Source organism: Python bivittatus, unplaced genomic scaffold (genome assembly GCF_059951505.1).
Source record: "Python bivittatus isolate LINGU-HERP-01145 unplaced genomic scaffold, Pbiv_v1 ctg000850_np1212, whole genome shotgun sequence".
In the NCBI taxonomy this organism is placed as follows: Eukaryota; Metazoa; Chordata; class Lepidosauria; order Squamata; family Pythonidae; genus Python; species Python bivittatus.
The window spans coordinates 20255545-20268837 of record NW_028277112.1 but is presented as its reverse complement, the minus strand read 5'-3'; the positions used below and the strand labels follow the sequence as shown (position 1 = coordinate 20268837).

The window sequence follows — 13293 nt, the reverse complement described above, 5'->3', positions numbered from 1 at the left end:
CAATATCAAAACAGTCTGTAGTTATCCAGGTCATCTTTTTCCCCCTTTTTGAAGAGAGGAACATTAGGTCTTCTCCAATTCTCTAACACGCGCCCATATTCCACAGCATCTCAAAGGTCGCTGAAAGAGGCTCTAAAATGAACTCCACAAGCTTCTTCAAGATTTTTTTCTTTTAACAAAAGCCCAAATTTCTTTTGCATTTTAGCCTAGCCTTCTTTCTGCAGATATTGTTTCCTTGTATAACTCCTGGGTGATTATCTCTATCTTCTGTTTTCTAAAAATTTCCTCAGTCAAAAGCTCCCTATTGATTTACATTGGTTTCCTAAGCCGTCCTTTTTCCCCCCTCACTGAAATGGTGTATATCTGTATCTCTAGCATCTTATTTTTAAGAAGTTCCCATCTTTCCTATGTTCCCTTTGGCCTGAGGATTTCTGTCCATGAAAACCTGCCTGACATATCTCTGGGTTTGCTGAAATACGTTCCCTTGAAATATAACGTGTACTACTCCAATTTTTCCTTTTGCAGATGACATGGTTACTTCCTCCCAAAGTTGCTACTGATTTTATCTCTTCAACCAGCTGTTTCATATCATTAAAATCAGTTCTAGGAGTCTATTGCCTCTTTTTCAATCTTCTGGAAAGTTAAACAATTGGCAAGACCATAGAGGAATTTTTGGGACCTTGCAGTCTTGCCCAAGTTGGCTTTCTTACAGATGTATAGGCAGTTAAAGTGTCCCATTATTACTATGCTTCACTTCCCTGAAAGTTCTGTAATCTGGTTCAAGAGGGCATTATCCAGGTCTTCTACCTAACTTGATAGCCTATACCACCTCTGCAATATCTCTGTTGTTTCCACTCCATTATACAGGTAGTCCTCACTTAACGACCCTAATTGGGACTGGAATTTTCATCATTAAATGAAGTGGTCATTAGGCAAAACATCACGTGACTGCACCACTTAGTGACAGCAGTTCCAGCTGCAGTCGTCCCAGGACCACACTGCTGTTAGGTAAGGACTTCACGCTTCTTCTGCCCTGCCACATTTGTCTCTGCTTCAACTCCACCCACCTGCCTCTTTTGGCTGCCCTGCACTCACCCCCAGCTGATCTTTGCCGTCTTCTTCCTCCTGCTGCTGAAGAGGTACACCTTTTGCAAGGCCTTTGAGAGGCCTCTGTGACCCCCCCCATCTCTACAACACAAATAGAAAAGGCAGAGACAGAGGCAGGATGGGGAAAGGGGTGGGGAGCAGCCCTGTAATGAGCCAGGCAGCAGCGTCTGGAGAGGTGAGGGGCCTGCCCAACCCACCTACCTACCTTTCTCCCTCCCTCCCTCCACCTTTTCCACCTAGATGCGGGAGGATTTGTGTTGGTAAAGAAGGAAGTCAGTGATGAATACAAAGTTTTGTTTACAAGAAACACGTTATTTCATTAAGAACAGTCCTCTCTGCTGCAGGCCCGTCAGGAGCCCGGTGGCTAGAGAGCAGTGGTGGCGAGGGGCGGAGGCAAACGTGCATGCATGACCCTTGGCTGGCAGTGGGCTAAGACTGCTGAAGTGGGGTCTGCAGCAGGGATGTGATGGAATGGAATTATGAAGGCCACAATCAGGGAGGCAAGCATCCTCTTTCGTCTCCAGAAGGGTGAGGAAGAGATAAGAGGATGAGGCTGGCACCTCCCTGAGGAATTCACTCTGTTTTCATAGCTACGGTAGGAACAGAGTTTCAGTCTGGGAAGATTCTTGATAGAGGTTATAGCTAATAAACATTGCTGAACTGAATCTGCATGGTCTCCTGGAATTCCTTGGGCTAGGCCTGACATGGGAGGACTATACTTAATGGAATAATGTGATTCTTCCTTGCTTCAAACTTCTTAATAAACAAAACTGTACAGTGTTTATCGCTGACTTCCTTCTTTAGCAACACAAATGGAAAAGGCAGAGACAGAAGTGGGATGGGGGTGGAGTGGGGAGCACCGCAGTCCCATCATGAGCTAGGCAGGGGCATCGGGAGAGGAGAGGGGTATAACCTGCGCCGAGCAGAGGGCTGCCAGTCGGGCCATGGCTGCTCCAGGTCACGATCTGCAGCCCGCGCCTGCCTTGCTTTTACTTGCCTCCTGGGAGGCACCAACCCCTGTGGAACAAGCAGCTGCTTTGCAACACCACAGCCAGCAGCCAAGAGGAGGCAGTGAACCATGTGTGGAGCCCCAACAAGCAGACTGGGTGTGCACGTGGGAATGTGTAGCAGGCTAAGACTGCTGAAGCGGGACAGGTCCATCAAGAGACTCATAGCTGGGGCAGTGGCAGGAAGCCCAGTGCTGACAGAGCCCCCACACCGAGGAGGAGGAGGAGGAGGAAGGCGAAGGTCAGCGGGGGCAGCAGGGGTGGCAGTGGATAGACAGCAGCAGTGAAGTGCAGGAAGGCCAAAAGGACAGAGATGGGGGGGTTGCAAAGGCCTCACAAAGGCCTTGTGAAGGGCCAGCAGCTGCCTTAGTCCAGTGTGCTTCACCAGCAGCAGGAAGAAGATGGCAAAGTTCAGCTGGGGGCGGCAGGGGTAGGCGACAAAGTGCAGGGCAGTCAAAAAGGCAGAAATGGGGGGAGATTGGCAGTTGGGGGAGAATTGAAGTGCATTCTGTGATTGTAAATGCAGATGGGCTGCCAAGCGCCCGAATTTTGATCATGTGACTGCAGGGATGCTGCAATGGCTGTAACTTTGAGGATGGGTCATAACTATCATTTGTTCAGTGCCATCGTAACTTTGCACAGTCACTGAACGAATGGTCATTAAATGAGGACTACCTGTAGTCTTAGCCAAATTCTCTTGACTGCATTAAGACTTCTAGTTTTTCCTACTTGTTCCCCTTATTCTGTTCATCGCTCCAGAAACATTGGGCCCTTTCCGAGAAAAAAACCCACACTGTTGCATTTCCTAAGCATATGAAATTATATAGCATCAGAAATTCAAATATGTATGTCCTAAAGAGGGCAAACATGATATTTATGACAATTCATGTACTGTAACTTAAATCAGGAGTAGGGAACAAAATCAAACATATGGTTCAGATCCTTTCCTAGTTATCTAGCAGTAGTCAAATGATGTCATTTATAGTGGTGCAAACTCAATCCCTGCTTGCAGTGAAGTTATTTGGTTTTATGAGGAGTTCCTTCAAAGCAACAGGAGAACTTTGAAATAGCATTTCCCTGAAACAGCCATGCATTTTCAGTGATGCAGCTGAGGTGTCTGCGTGCATGGCTCTACTTGTTTTTGATCAACCCGACATTTTTCTTTTTCAAAGGAAGCACTGAGCAGTCAAGAAACAGTTGCATTTTCAGGCACTACCATTTACATCATAAAATTAGGGCTCTGGGAGAAAGGTCTAGAAGGATGGTATAAGGCTAAAATTAACTATAACTTGAACACTGAAGATGACTGCTGAATTTATGATTATAAAACACTGTGGAATTTATTTATTTATTTATTTATTTATATTTCAAATTTAGGTACTGCCCATCTCACAAAGAAGTGACTGGGTGGTTTACAGTAAAAAAAACAAATAAATATTAGTTAAAATAGAATAAAATTTATGATACGTGAATGAATATATTTAAAAGCTAACAATATAACAAGATGATAAAATAGTGATTGCCTCCTACCGTATTTACTTCACTTCTTTTCTCCAACAGAAGTCGAAACAGATTAGCTGTTATTTTGTTGTCCTGTACACCTTGACCTAAACCTCGATTGTCATCCTGCATAAGTCGACGATCCATGATAACCTCTAACTGACCTAAAAAAATATAAACTGCATTATACTTCCCACAGACATACACCTTTTTAAGTATCTGAAGAAGTAATCCAGGATAAGAGATATTTACAGAATAGCAGATTTAGAGCTTCTCTAAATTAATATAGTTATAAATTGTCAGAGTCAAAATAAACAGTCACAAATCCTCGAGACACAAAACGGACTTTTAGATGATAGTGTATGTTGGCATTATCAAGATAAGAAATTCGTGATTTTCATCACAGTCATACTGTAAGTTTCTACCATTTCTTACCACTTTTTAAACTTGCAACTCCAAGAGACTGAGCGGAATGAAGGGTCATTCGAATCTTGCTATCTTGGATATAAGCCATTGTAGCCATTGGATAAAAATTTGCTTGAAGAGGCAATTTGCTCATTGTCTGTCTAGGCTGGATCTAAATTATCAAATGTGACTTCAGTGAATGTTGAGAATTTAAAAATACAAATAGAAAAACTGCTTCTGCTTCATGAAAAATAGTAATTGTGAATATTACTTTATATAATTTTATAAAATAGTACTCACACTTACTATTTTTCATACAGTAATGAAAATATAAAATTTATATTTATATAAAATATAAAAGTATATGGCTCAACCCAATATTATGTGGCTATTTCAATCATGTTTTTATTAACATGAGACATGTCAGTTGACACTAATAAGAAGACAATGCTACTTCTTAGATGTTACCAAAATGACTGTTAAAAAATATTTCTGCAAAATCCAGTCACAATAAGACCAGGCAAAGGTGCTATTTATATCAGCTGAAGAAACTATGTTTTTTTAATTATATATTTTTTTGAAAGTCTGAACAGTAAACACTGTTTATGTAAGAAATGCCCATAAACTTATAAAAAATTAAGAGTTTGTAAGAAAAGAATTTTTTTTTTACTCAACTGTTGTTGTTATGCTGGCTCACACATAAACACAGACACTTAAAGTTATCTGTCAAACTTTCTCAAATATTATTTCCCTAGAATAAAGTGAATACTTTTTTCTTCACGTTCAATGACAAAGAAATGTATCTTTTCATCACAATTATAATTATTCATTTGTTGTTTTTATATTCTTCCATACTAAAGGAATCCCAAAGATGGCTAACAATGTAAGAACTATAAAACACTAACAAAATACAAACCCCTCTGCCCCAAGCATCTTTAAAATGCTAAATACTTTATTTAAAAGGTCTAGAAACACTGTGCACTGTGCGTTGCTAAGTTTCTGAAGGAGGACAGAGGTATCAAAACCATGAGCTGTGAAAGATTCTTCTACCTGATTTGGATGCTTTCCCCTCCCACTACAGCCTGATGGACAATTCACAATATTATATAGATCTCTCCCTCCAACATTTTGAAGGGGCTTATTTGGGGTACAGGGGACTGCAAGAAGGAGAAGAGGAAGGAAAAGAGGCATTGGGTGAACAATATTGCACATATGCTCTATTGGATGTCACCAAAAGTGTTTAAAAGAAGTTGCTAATTTTATATAAAACTTTGTGACCCAAAATTCAGATTAAATATTATGCAGTTTATTATAATTACTTTTACAGAGTCACCTGTGGTGAGGTGGGCAGGTATATAAATTGGCTTAATAAATAATAATAAATAAAAGGAACTTATGAACTTAATATATGCATACAGTACTCATTAAATTAGTTCATGAGAATTACCTGGTATCCATTGAGGTCAGTATAAAATTTGTTTTGGCTTTCTGTATCAGATGAAATTCTCATTGCAATCTCACGGTTGTATTCTCCTCTTATGTCCACAATATTGGATATCTCAAGAGACTGACCTTCTAATCCTAAATATAAAAGGTATTTCATAATACACTGACCATGACATTTCACAATAGTGGTTAGTTAAACCCATGAACTTAGCTGGTACAAGTGTCTCATCATCTCCTACAGGTCATCCCCAGTTTAAAGAACAAGTTCCATTCCCAAGGTCTGTCCTTAAGTTGAATTTGTATGTAAGCCGGAACAGTATTACTGTATAATACTGTATAAGTAGTATTGTGTAATGAACTCAAACCATTGTGTATTTAACTTGAATCACTGTGTATTTAACTCCACTTTTGCTATAATAGGCGCTGTTCTTAACTACAGGTCGTCTGTAACCCAGGGTGTTCTTAACTCAGGGACTACCTGTATTTTGATAAAATTGGAATAATGAAAAGATTACTTTTTTTAGATGCCTGTATTGTTCTCCCTGCATAATTGTTGATTCCTTACCACTACCATGTTCAAGCACTACTCTGGAACAGTAGGTCAAAGGACAGAAATTAGTAAGCAAGCATTAACTAACTAACCAACCATCCATCCATCCAAGCTTTCCACATCTGAATGCCCTCCAGCACTGTGAACTTCAACTCCTAGAATTATCCATCAACATGGCCACTGCAGAGAATTTTGGGAGTCAGATTTCACACATCTGGAGTACACGCACCTTTAGGAAAACATATGTACATATGCACACATACATTTTATTGCCCTTCTCTGACTTGCAGATATAACATGGATTTTTTATTTATCCATTGTACTCACAGAAGCAAAAGCTAACTATGCAATATAGTTCAGCTGTTTCAGAAAGCTAAAAACCTTTCCAAATAAATGTTATACATGTTTTATTTTCTATATTTTCTCACAGAAACAACTGCAGTTTTACATCATGAAGGAAATATTCTTTTCAAATATTAACACATAGTTAACATTTGGACTTGCTATATCTTTAAGATGACCTTGCCTGATAGTTCAGACTTTCAAAGATCAAAGTCACCAGAGCTTGAACATTTTTCAAAGGCAGTTTCACATGCAATTTATTACAATAGTCTAGCCTCAAGTACGCTGCATAAATTGAGCGCATTAACCTCTACTGCAGTTTAAACTAAACTAGAACTCCCCTGAACAGTCAGTAATGGGCTGGATGAAGAATAATAAATTGAAACTGAATCCAGATAAGATTAAATGTTTATTGTTAGGGGCTATAATTTCAGGTGATAGATCTGCCTATCCTGAATGGAATAACACTCTTTTAGAAGGAGCAGGTATATGAGGTGGGGCTCCTTGAATTTCTCTCTGGTTTCCCACATGCAGGGTCAACTTTTTCATCAGCTTCAGTTAATATGCTAACTGCATTTCTTTCTAGAAGAAAATGATCTTAAATCTGGAGCACTAGTGCTTAATAACCTCCAGGCTTGACTATATTAACGCACTCTAAATGGGGCTTGCCTTTGTGGTTAATCCAGAAATTCAGCTGCTGCAAAACTCAGAAGCTGCATTGGTCTCAGGGAGAATGCAGAGAGATCATATTACACCTATCCTTCATGCACTGCACTGGCTGCCAATTCATTTCAGGGCAAAAAACAAAATGCTGATTGTTATGGTTAAACCCCTACATGACATAGGTCCAGGATGATTAAGGGAACATCTCATTTTACAGGAACTTCCATGCTCAGGGACAAAGCTTGCTACAGAGGCTGTGAGTTCATCTGGCAGTGACTTGGGATTGCATCTTTTCTAATGGTGCCTCAGTTCTCTGGAATGCACTTCCCATACAACTGAATGAGCTAGCATATTTATTAGCTTTTAGAAACACCTTTACAGCTTTATACCTTTACAACATCTTTTTGGAGAGGCTGTTGATTAATTGTTAATTTCAACATTTGATTTTACTTGTTTTATTGTTAGTCAAATTGTTTTTAATGCCTTGACTTGAAATTTGGTCTTATTGTAAACCACTGACCAATTTTGATGGTCAATAGCTTAGCAAGTCAAACGAATAGTCAGTTACAGTCAGTTATAATCACATATACTCTAGCAAAAAATCAGTATTCTCATCTTTAAACAGAACAATAGTAGAGTTAACTACATTTGTTAATTTTACCTTACCATGAACTTTATAAAGTCGTACAGTGTGAGTCACATGACTGAAAAAAGTAGTAACTTCAGAAAAAATTCTCCCATGTGTCACTCGTATGATAGGTGGATCAGAATAAATATAAGGCTGCAAGAAGACAAAGATAAACAAATTTGTACCTTCTAGTTTCAAGTTTCATAGTCCTGCTTGAAAGGGAGGAATGGGGGGAACCTATCATCACTTCTTTTTCAATTAGCTCCTCCAGATGTTTAAAACAGTCAAATATTTTACCATGAGGTAAAAATTAAGACTAATTTTATTTCTCCGTGTCACTATTCACTAACAAAGTAATTTTTGTCAATTCCCCCTTTCACCTTTTAGCTCCCGGTTACTTTATTCTAGCAGATCTGACAACTTCTAAATGGGAACAGGGGAAATCAGCAAAAAATTAAATCTGAAATTCTAAATCCAAGCCTAAACTAGTAATATAATAAAAGAGATGATAGTGTATCGTATATAACATCTTATTTAATTTTCTTGATTATTTCTCAAAACAAAGAACAGGCATACTACTTGCAAGAAATACTCCTGAATTATTTCAGCAACCATTCCTCCTCCACCTTCTTTTAATTAGTATGGAATCACTTTTCTTATCAACATTATTTTACTAAGTTGAATTATTTTTTTAGTACGAAGGAGTCAACTTTGATTCCAAGCCAATATATCCACACTAACTTCTCTCCCCTCCTCCATAAACCCTAAAAGAAAACCTACTGCAAATGTAGTAATATTACCTTGCCCTCTCCATCTGGCAAGAAGAGATAAGCTCCACTTTTGTCTCTGTTGCTTGTAGTTCCATACCAAGCAAAGTCCAACTTTACCCGATAATTTTTATTATCTTCTTTCGTATTTACTTTCTAAAGGGAAAGCAATTAATGAGGTTAATTTTCCTCATAATTTCAGTTTCAAAAGTATTTTCAAAATAGTTTACATTCATACCTCAACAAGTCCAGAATTCCCAGAGAACCAGATTTTCATGTAAAAGTTCTCTAACATGATCTCATCCAAAGCATTCTGTACCTCTTTAACAGTAAAAATTCTGTATGGCTTGACTAACTTAGCTTTATCATTATGATACAGATTATAATCAGCCAGTGCAGTTTCTGAATTCAATCCCTCTAGAAGCTCATAAACTCCAAAACCCAAAGGAGGTAGATGAGCCAAGAAAGAGATCTGTTGAATAAAAGAAAGAAAATATTACATTTCTGATGTCAAGAACAGACACCCAAGTGTCAACAATTTTTTCTGGCTCTCGAAACAACCAATTGTTAGGATCTTAAACTCAACACTAGAAATTATTTTATAAGGGAAACAGTCAAATGAAAACAAATTTTATTCAGAATTATTTCTCATATTAGCTGTACTTTCTGCTTCATTATATCTATGGCTTTACCTAAATTAAAGTAGTAGCTTGGAAAGAATATCAACAGTAGCTATGCCTTTCCTCCTAAAGTAAACACATCATCAGTTGAGATCAGTTCCTCATGACTCCATGGACACACCCAGTAGTTTTTGTGATGAAGATATTGAAGTGGTACTGCCTTATTTGAGGATTAAAAAAAAAGAACAAAACCAATGTAGCCCCCCCACCTCCCCACCAGGATTTTGTGGACATTTCTCATCAAGGTCGTAACCATGCCTGACCCTGCTTATCTTCCAAGCCAACCGCTGCCACTTCCTGAGAAGCCTTTTGTCACAGATATCACTAAAATGGATCTTCCTATTTTTTCCCATTTTAAGAATCAAAGTAAAATAGATTGATACAATGAAATATGATCAATTCATCTGGTAAAAAGGAGTTATGAATCAAATTCAAAATATGATACTTAATAGTCTACACTGGTTTATGTTTTAGACCCTTACTTGTATGCTTCAAGAAGACAAAATTCATCACATTTACTTTACATGACTGTAACATAATAGGTACAAAGCATATACACCAGCAGGTGTGAATATCTGATTGCCTTAAACTACATTCATTTGGCTAACAATTTAATCAAAGTGAAATTAAGGTTATTTTCTCATACCACAAAACAGAAAGAAAGGGAAGTTACTTGCATACTTCTATATAAAACATCTAGTTAAAAAAAAACAACCCTCTGCTCAAGTTAATCTGTATTGTGTTCTAATCTTCCTTGCCAAATTCAAATTTAAACTGTTAAAATAAAAATGTTATAATTTATCAGTTATGCATTACAATAGTATTTTTTAAAAAACTATAATCTGATTTTGAGTTATTTATTTGGGAATAAACCCCATTAATCCCAGTAAGGTTTATTTCTAAGTAAAGGTGCTTAGGATTTTACTTTAAAAGTTCCAGCATTTTCAAGGCCTCAGAATGGAGACACTGAGGAATTTTTTGTAACTGGAATTTTTAAAATACAATCCAGAAGGCATTCTGCATCAACAATAATAAATCACTGATTGAAATGTAATATTTTTTATTTTGCAATTAGTAGGACATTTTCCAAAATTAAGTTTGTTCAGAATATGTACACATATATATTAAAATAGCTTGCCTGGTATGCATCATAGGAGATTTTAGATGTTCCATCCCATACTGCACTAAGTTGGACCATAACTGCTCTTCCAGATGGAGAGAGTACTTTAACTCTAGGTGTATTCACATAGACTGAAACCACTGACGAACGTTCTTGTTCTACAGGATTATAAATCAAAAGGTACCTGCAAGAAAGTTGATAAACCTTTATAAAATCAAAGTAATTTGGTCAAATAATTCTGCTTCACTAAAAATAATTCTACAGATATGAGAAATCATTAGAAATAGGGTCAGATATATTCATGACTGGGTTCATGACTGCACTAAGCCATAATTTATTTTACGTATTGTTTGTTGAACAAGCCAGAAATTAATCAGATTCAATCTTGCAGAGAAACAAAGCAGTCATCAATTGTTTGGCCAATTTATGATTTTTTTCCACCACTTTTAGCTCTTCTACGCACTTCTATTGATTGTATAAAGGGTTGGGGAGGGCACCTAAAGTATAAAAAATGAGTTCTTGTTAATACACATTGCTAAATAGCAACTGCATAAACAATTTCAAATGGTTGTTTATTGTCCAAAAATAATCTACAGTTTACTTACTAATCCCATTTACATACATGAAATAAAAACCAATCATATTATGGCTTAACATGATGTATGAACCCAACCTATTTTTTAATCTCAAAGGAACCATAGTTTCATATATTTTGAGGATATATAAATTAAGTCCCTGCCCAAGATAAATCAGTAATCCTGTTGTGTAATATATGTCAATGGACTTACATACTATTCCAATTAAAAAAAAAAATTGCAATGCCTAAATGTACTGCTGTTTTTTAAAATGAAATAACTTCATAGCATTGGATTGGATGAAATTAAGCTTCTTCCAAAGGAAACATCTTCCAGTGAAGGAAACTTGCCAGATTCAACCCAGGTTTTTTTTTCTTTTTCTTTTTAAATGATATTTAGCAGCTTGCTGACTTGGCAGCATCCAGATATATTGGGGCTAAAACTTAAATTCTGGGAATTATCCAAACTGAACCAACAAATCTGGCTGAATCTAAAGACAGCTACAGAAATGCTATTTCATTGCTAAAACCATAATTAATATATCAATGGACACTAAAACTGTAAACTCAAATCTATCTTTATGCAAATTACAAAAAAATCTACATTTTACTCTTAGAATGATATATCTAGACATGGCATTTCTGGCCCCATTCTCATGTCTTTAGCACACTCCACAACTGGTTATGTTACTGAGATACTTCCTCTGTAAATTTGTATAAGTACCAGCTGCAAAGTTCAAAATGAATACATGGAAATTGTTTGTGTGTTTGTGTGTATTCTATACTTACAGAAAGCAAAAGGTTAAAAGCAACTAAGTAACAAGCTGGAAACAAAATATGAGTAAGATAAGTTTCACAAAATTGATATACCTATAAAATCAAACTGGCCATACCATAAAGAAGAAAACACCTGCATTGCTATGTATTCTTCTGAAGTACCTCCAGAATAATAAACAGTGCTATATATTCACTAGCAAACGGGGTAACTCCAAGTAGCATTTTGATTGGTACTGAACCTCTATCACCAAATGTTCTATCAACCTTCAGAACTACACAATTTTGTTATGAGACATAACATCAAGATAATACAAAAATCTACACAGAAATCCTTCACACAGATTTTCTATTCTGTACTCTGCCCATGTAAATATTTTATACCAGAGTAGGTAATATGAGGCCCACGGATGGTTCTCCTAGTGCTCATCAAGCACTACTGTATAATTAATTTCAACCTTTAAGATTTTTTAATACTCTATATTTACAAAAGTAGACAAGGAGAATCTTTCATATAATATTAGAATTCAGGATCAAATACAGTTGAATGTTGGGAAATTTAGAAGAAGAAAATAAAATCTTTAAAATTAAATGAGAAGAGTACTATTAAATTAATATCCTGTTTTAAAGCTTCTGAAAGAATGTGGCTGGCCATTATGAGAACAGAATGCTGGAATCCATCAGGACTCTTATTATACAGTTCCCTACCCAAAGAAACTTACATTCTAAAATAAAGAAGATTAATTTTATTTGCTGATTTAAAATTGTAATTCATATCACTACTGATTATATCAACTCGGATATATTCTCCAACATCTTGTCACTGATGCAAACTAGAATGTATATATCTCTGTCACCTAGGAGATATGCAAACTGCTAATGCAAAAACAGTCTGCATATCACCCAAATTGAGGAGATGTGAAAACTTTAATAATGGTACGGAAAAATAAGAAGGGCAATATAATATTCTATTTTCAACAGAACCATCAGGAAAAAATGTCACTGAATTAATGATACCTGTACATAGATTAATTGGGGGAATCTAATTTATCATGAAAAGAAATCTTTGGGGAACAGAGAAAAATTAAAAGCTAAGAACGGCCCTATAAGCAGAAGGAACACATCTTTTTAATAAAAATACAGGTTTGCAATTTTGGAAAGGAAAAAAACTACAAAATTTGCATACAAAGTTTCCAGTTAATAAGTTTGCATTTCAGATATACAACAGTATGCACATTGCAGCTATGACTAATATGACTACCATACTATCTTAGAGCAATGTTTATTATTAGTATATTATGCCACCTATAATATCATAGTTACAATAATCAAGACATCACACTCACAACAGACTCTACTCATTCTGTGTAGCACAGAACAACACTCATGTGGAAGACAGAGACCAGATATAACTCATCACAAATAAATAAAAAAAGAAAAAATTAAAAAAAAAAACCCTGAAGCAAAGTGGCAGGTTTATTGAAGGAAGTTTGCTCCCATTTAAATTCCTGGAGAACTTGGAAAAACTGAACAACTACCTCTGTTTTAGAGGCAATAGGCAGCTATGCTGCTCTCACCATTCAGAGCACTTCTTTGTGGCACTGGCCTCTGGGTCTATGCTGGAATTGATTCTTCCTTCAAAAATTTAAAATTGCTCTCCTGTTTCGATCAGCCAGAAAGACCCTGAAGAAAAAAATTTCCAGTCAGAACATTTTTTTTCCTAGAATTAG

At 36.5% G+C, this 13293-nt stretch overlaps 1 protein-coding gene across 1 annotated transcript in view; it reads right to left on the bottom strand.

The window, feature by feature from the left end:
• The window catches only part of MAN2A1 (mannosidase alpha class 2A member 1), a 79769-nt gene that overhangs the window by 16774 nt on the left and 49702 nt on the right, over nt 1–13293 (bottom strand). The window contains exons 13-19 of the mRNA XM_088130247.1: nt 10234–10399; nt 8654–8887; nt 8449–8571; nt 7687–7801; nt 5467–5600; nt 4050–4191; nt 3645–3778 (exon numbers count right to left, since the gene is read on the bottom strand). Coding sequence (XP_087986373.1) covers nt 3645–3778; nt 4050–4191; nt 5467–5600; nt 7687–7801; nt 8449–8571; nt 8654–8887; nt 10234–10399 — 1048 coding nt within the window. The remainder of the gene's footprint in view (nt 1–3644; nt 3779–4049; nt 4192–5466; nt 5601–7686; nt 7802–8448; nt 8572–8653; nt 8888–10233; nt 10400–13293) is intronic.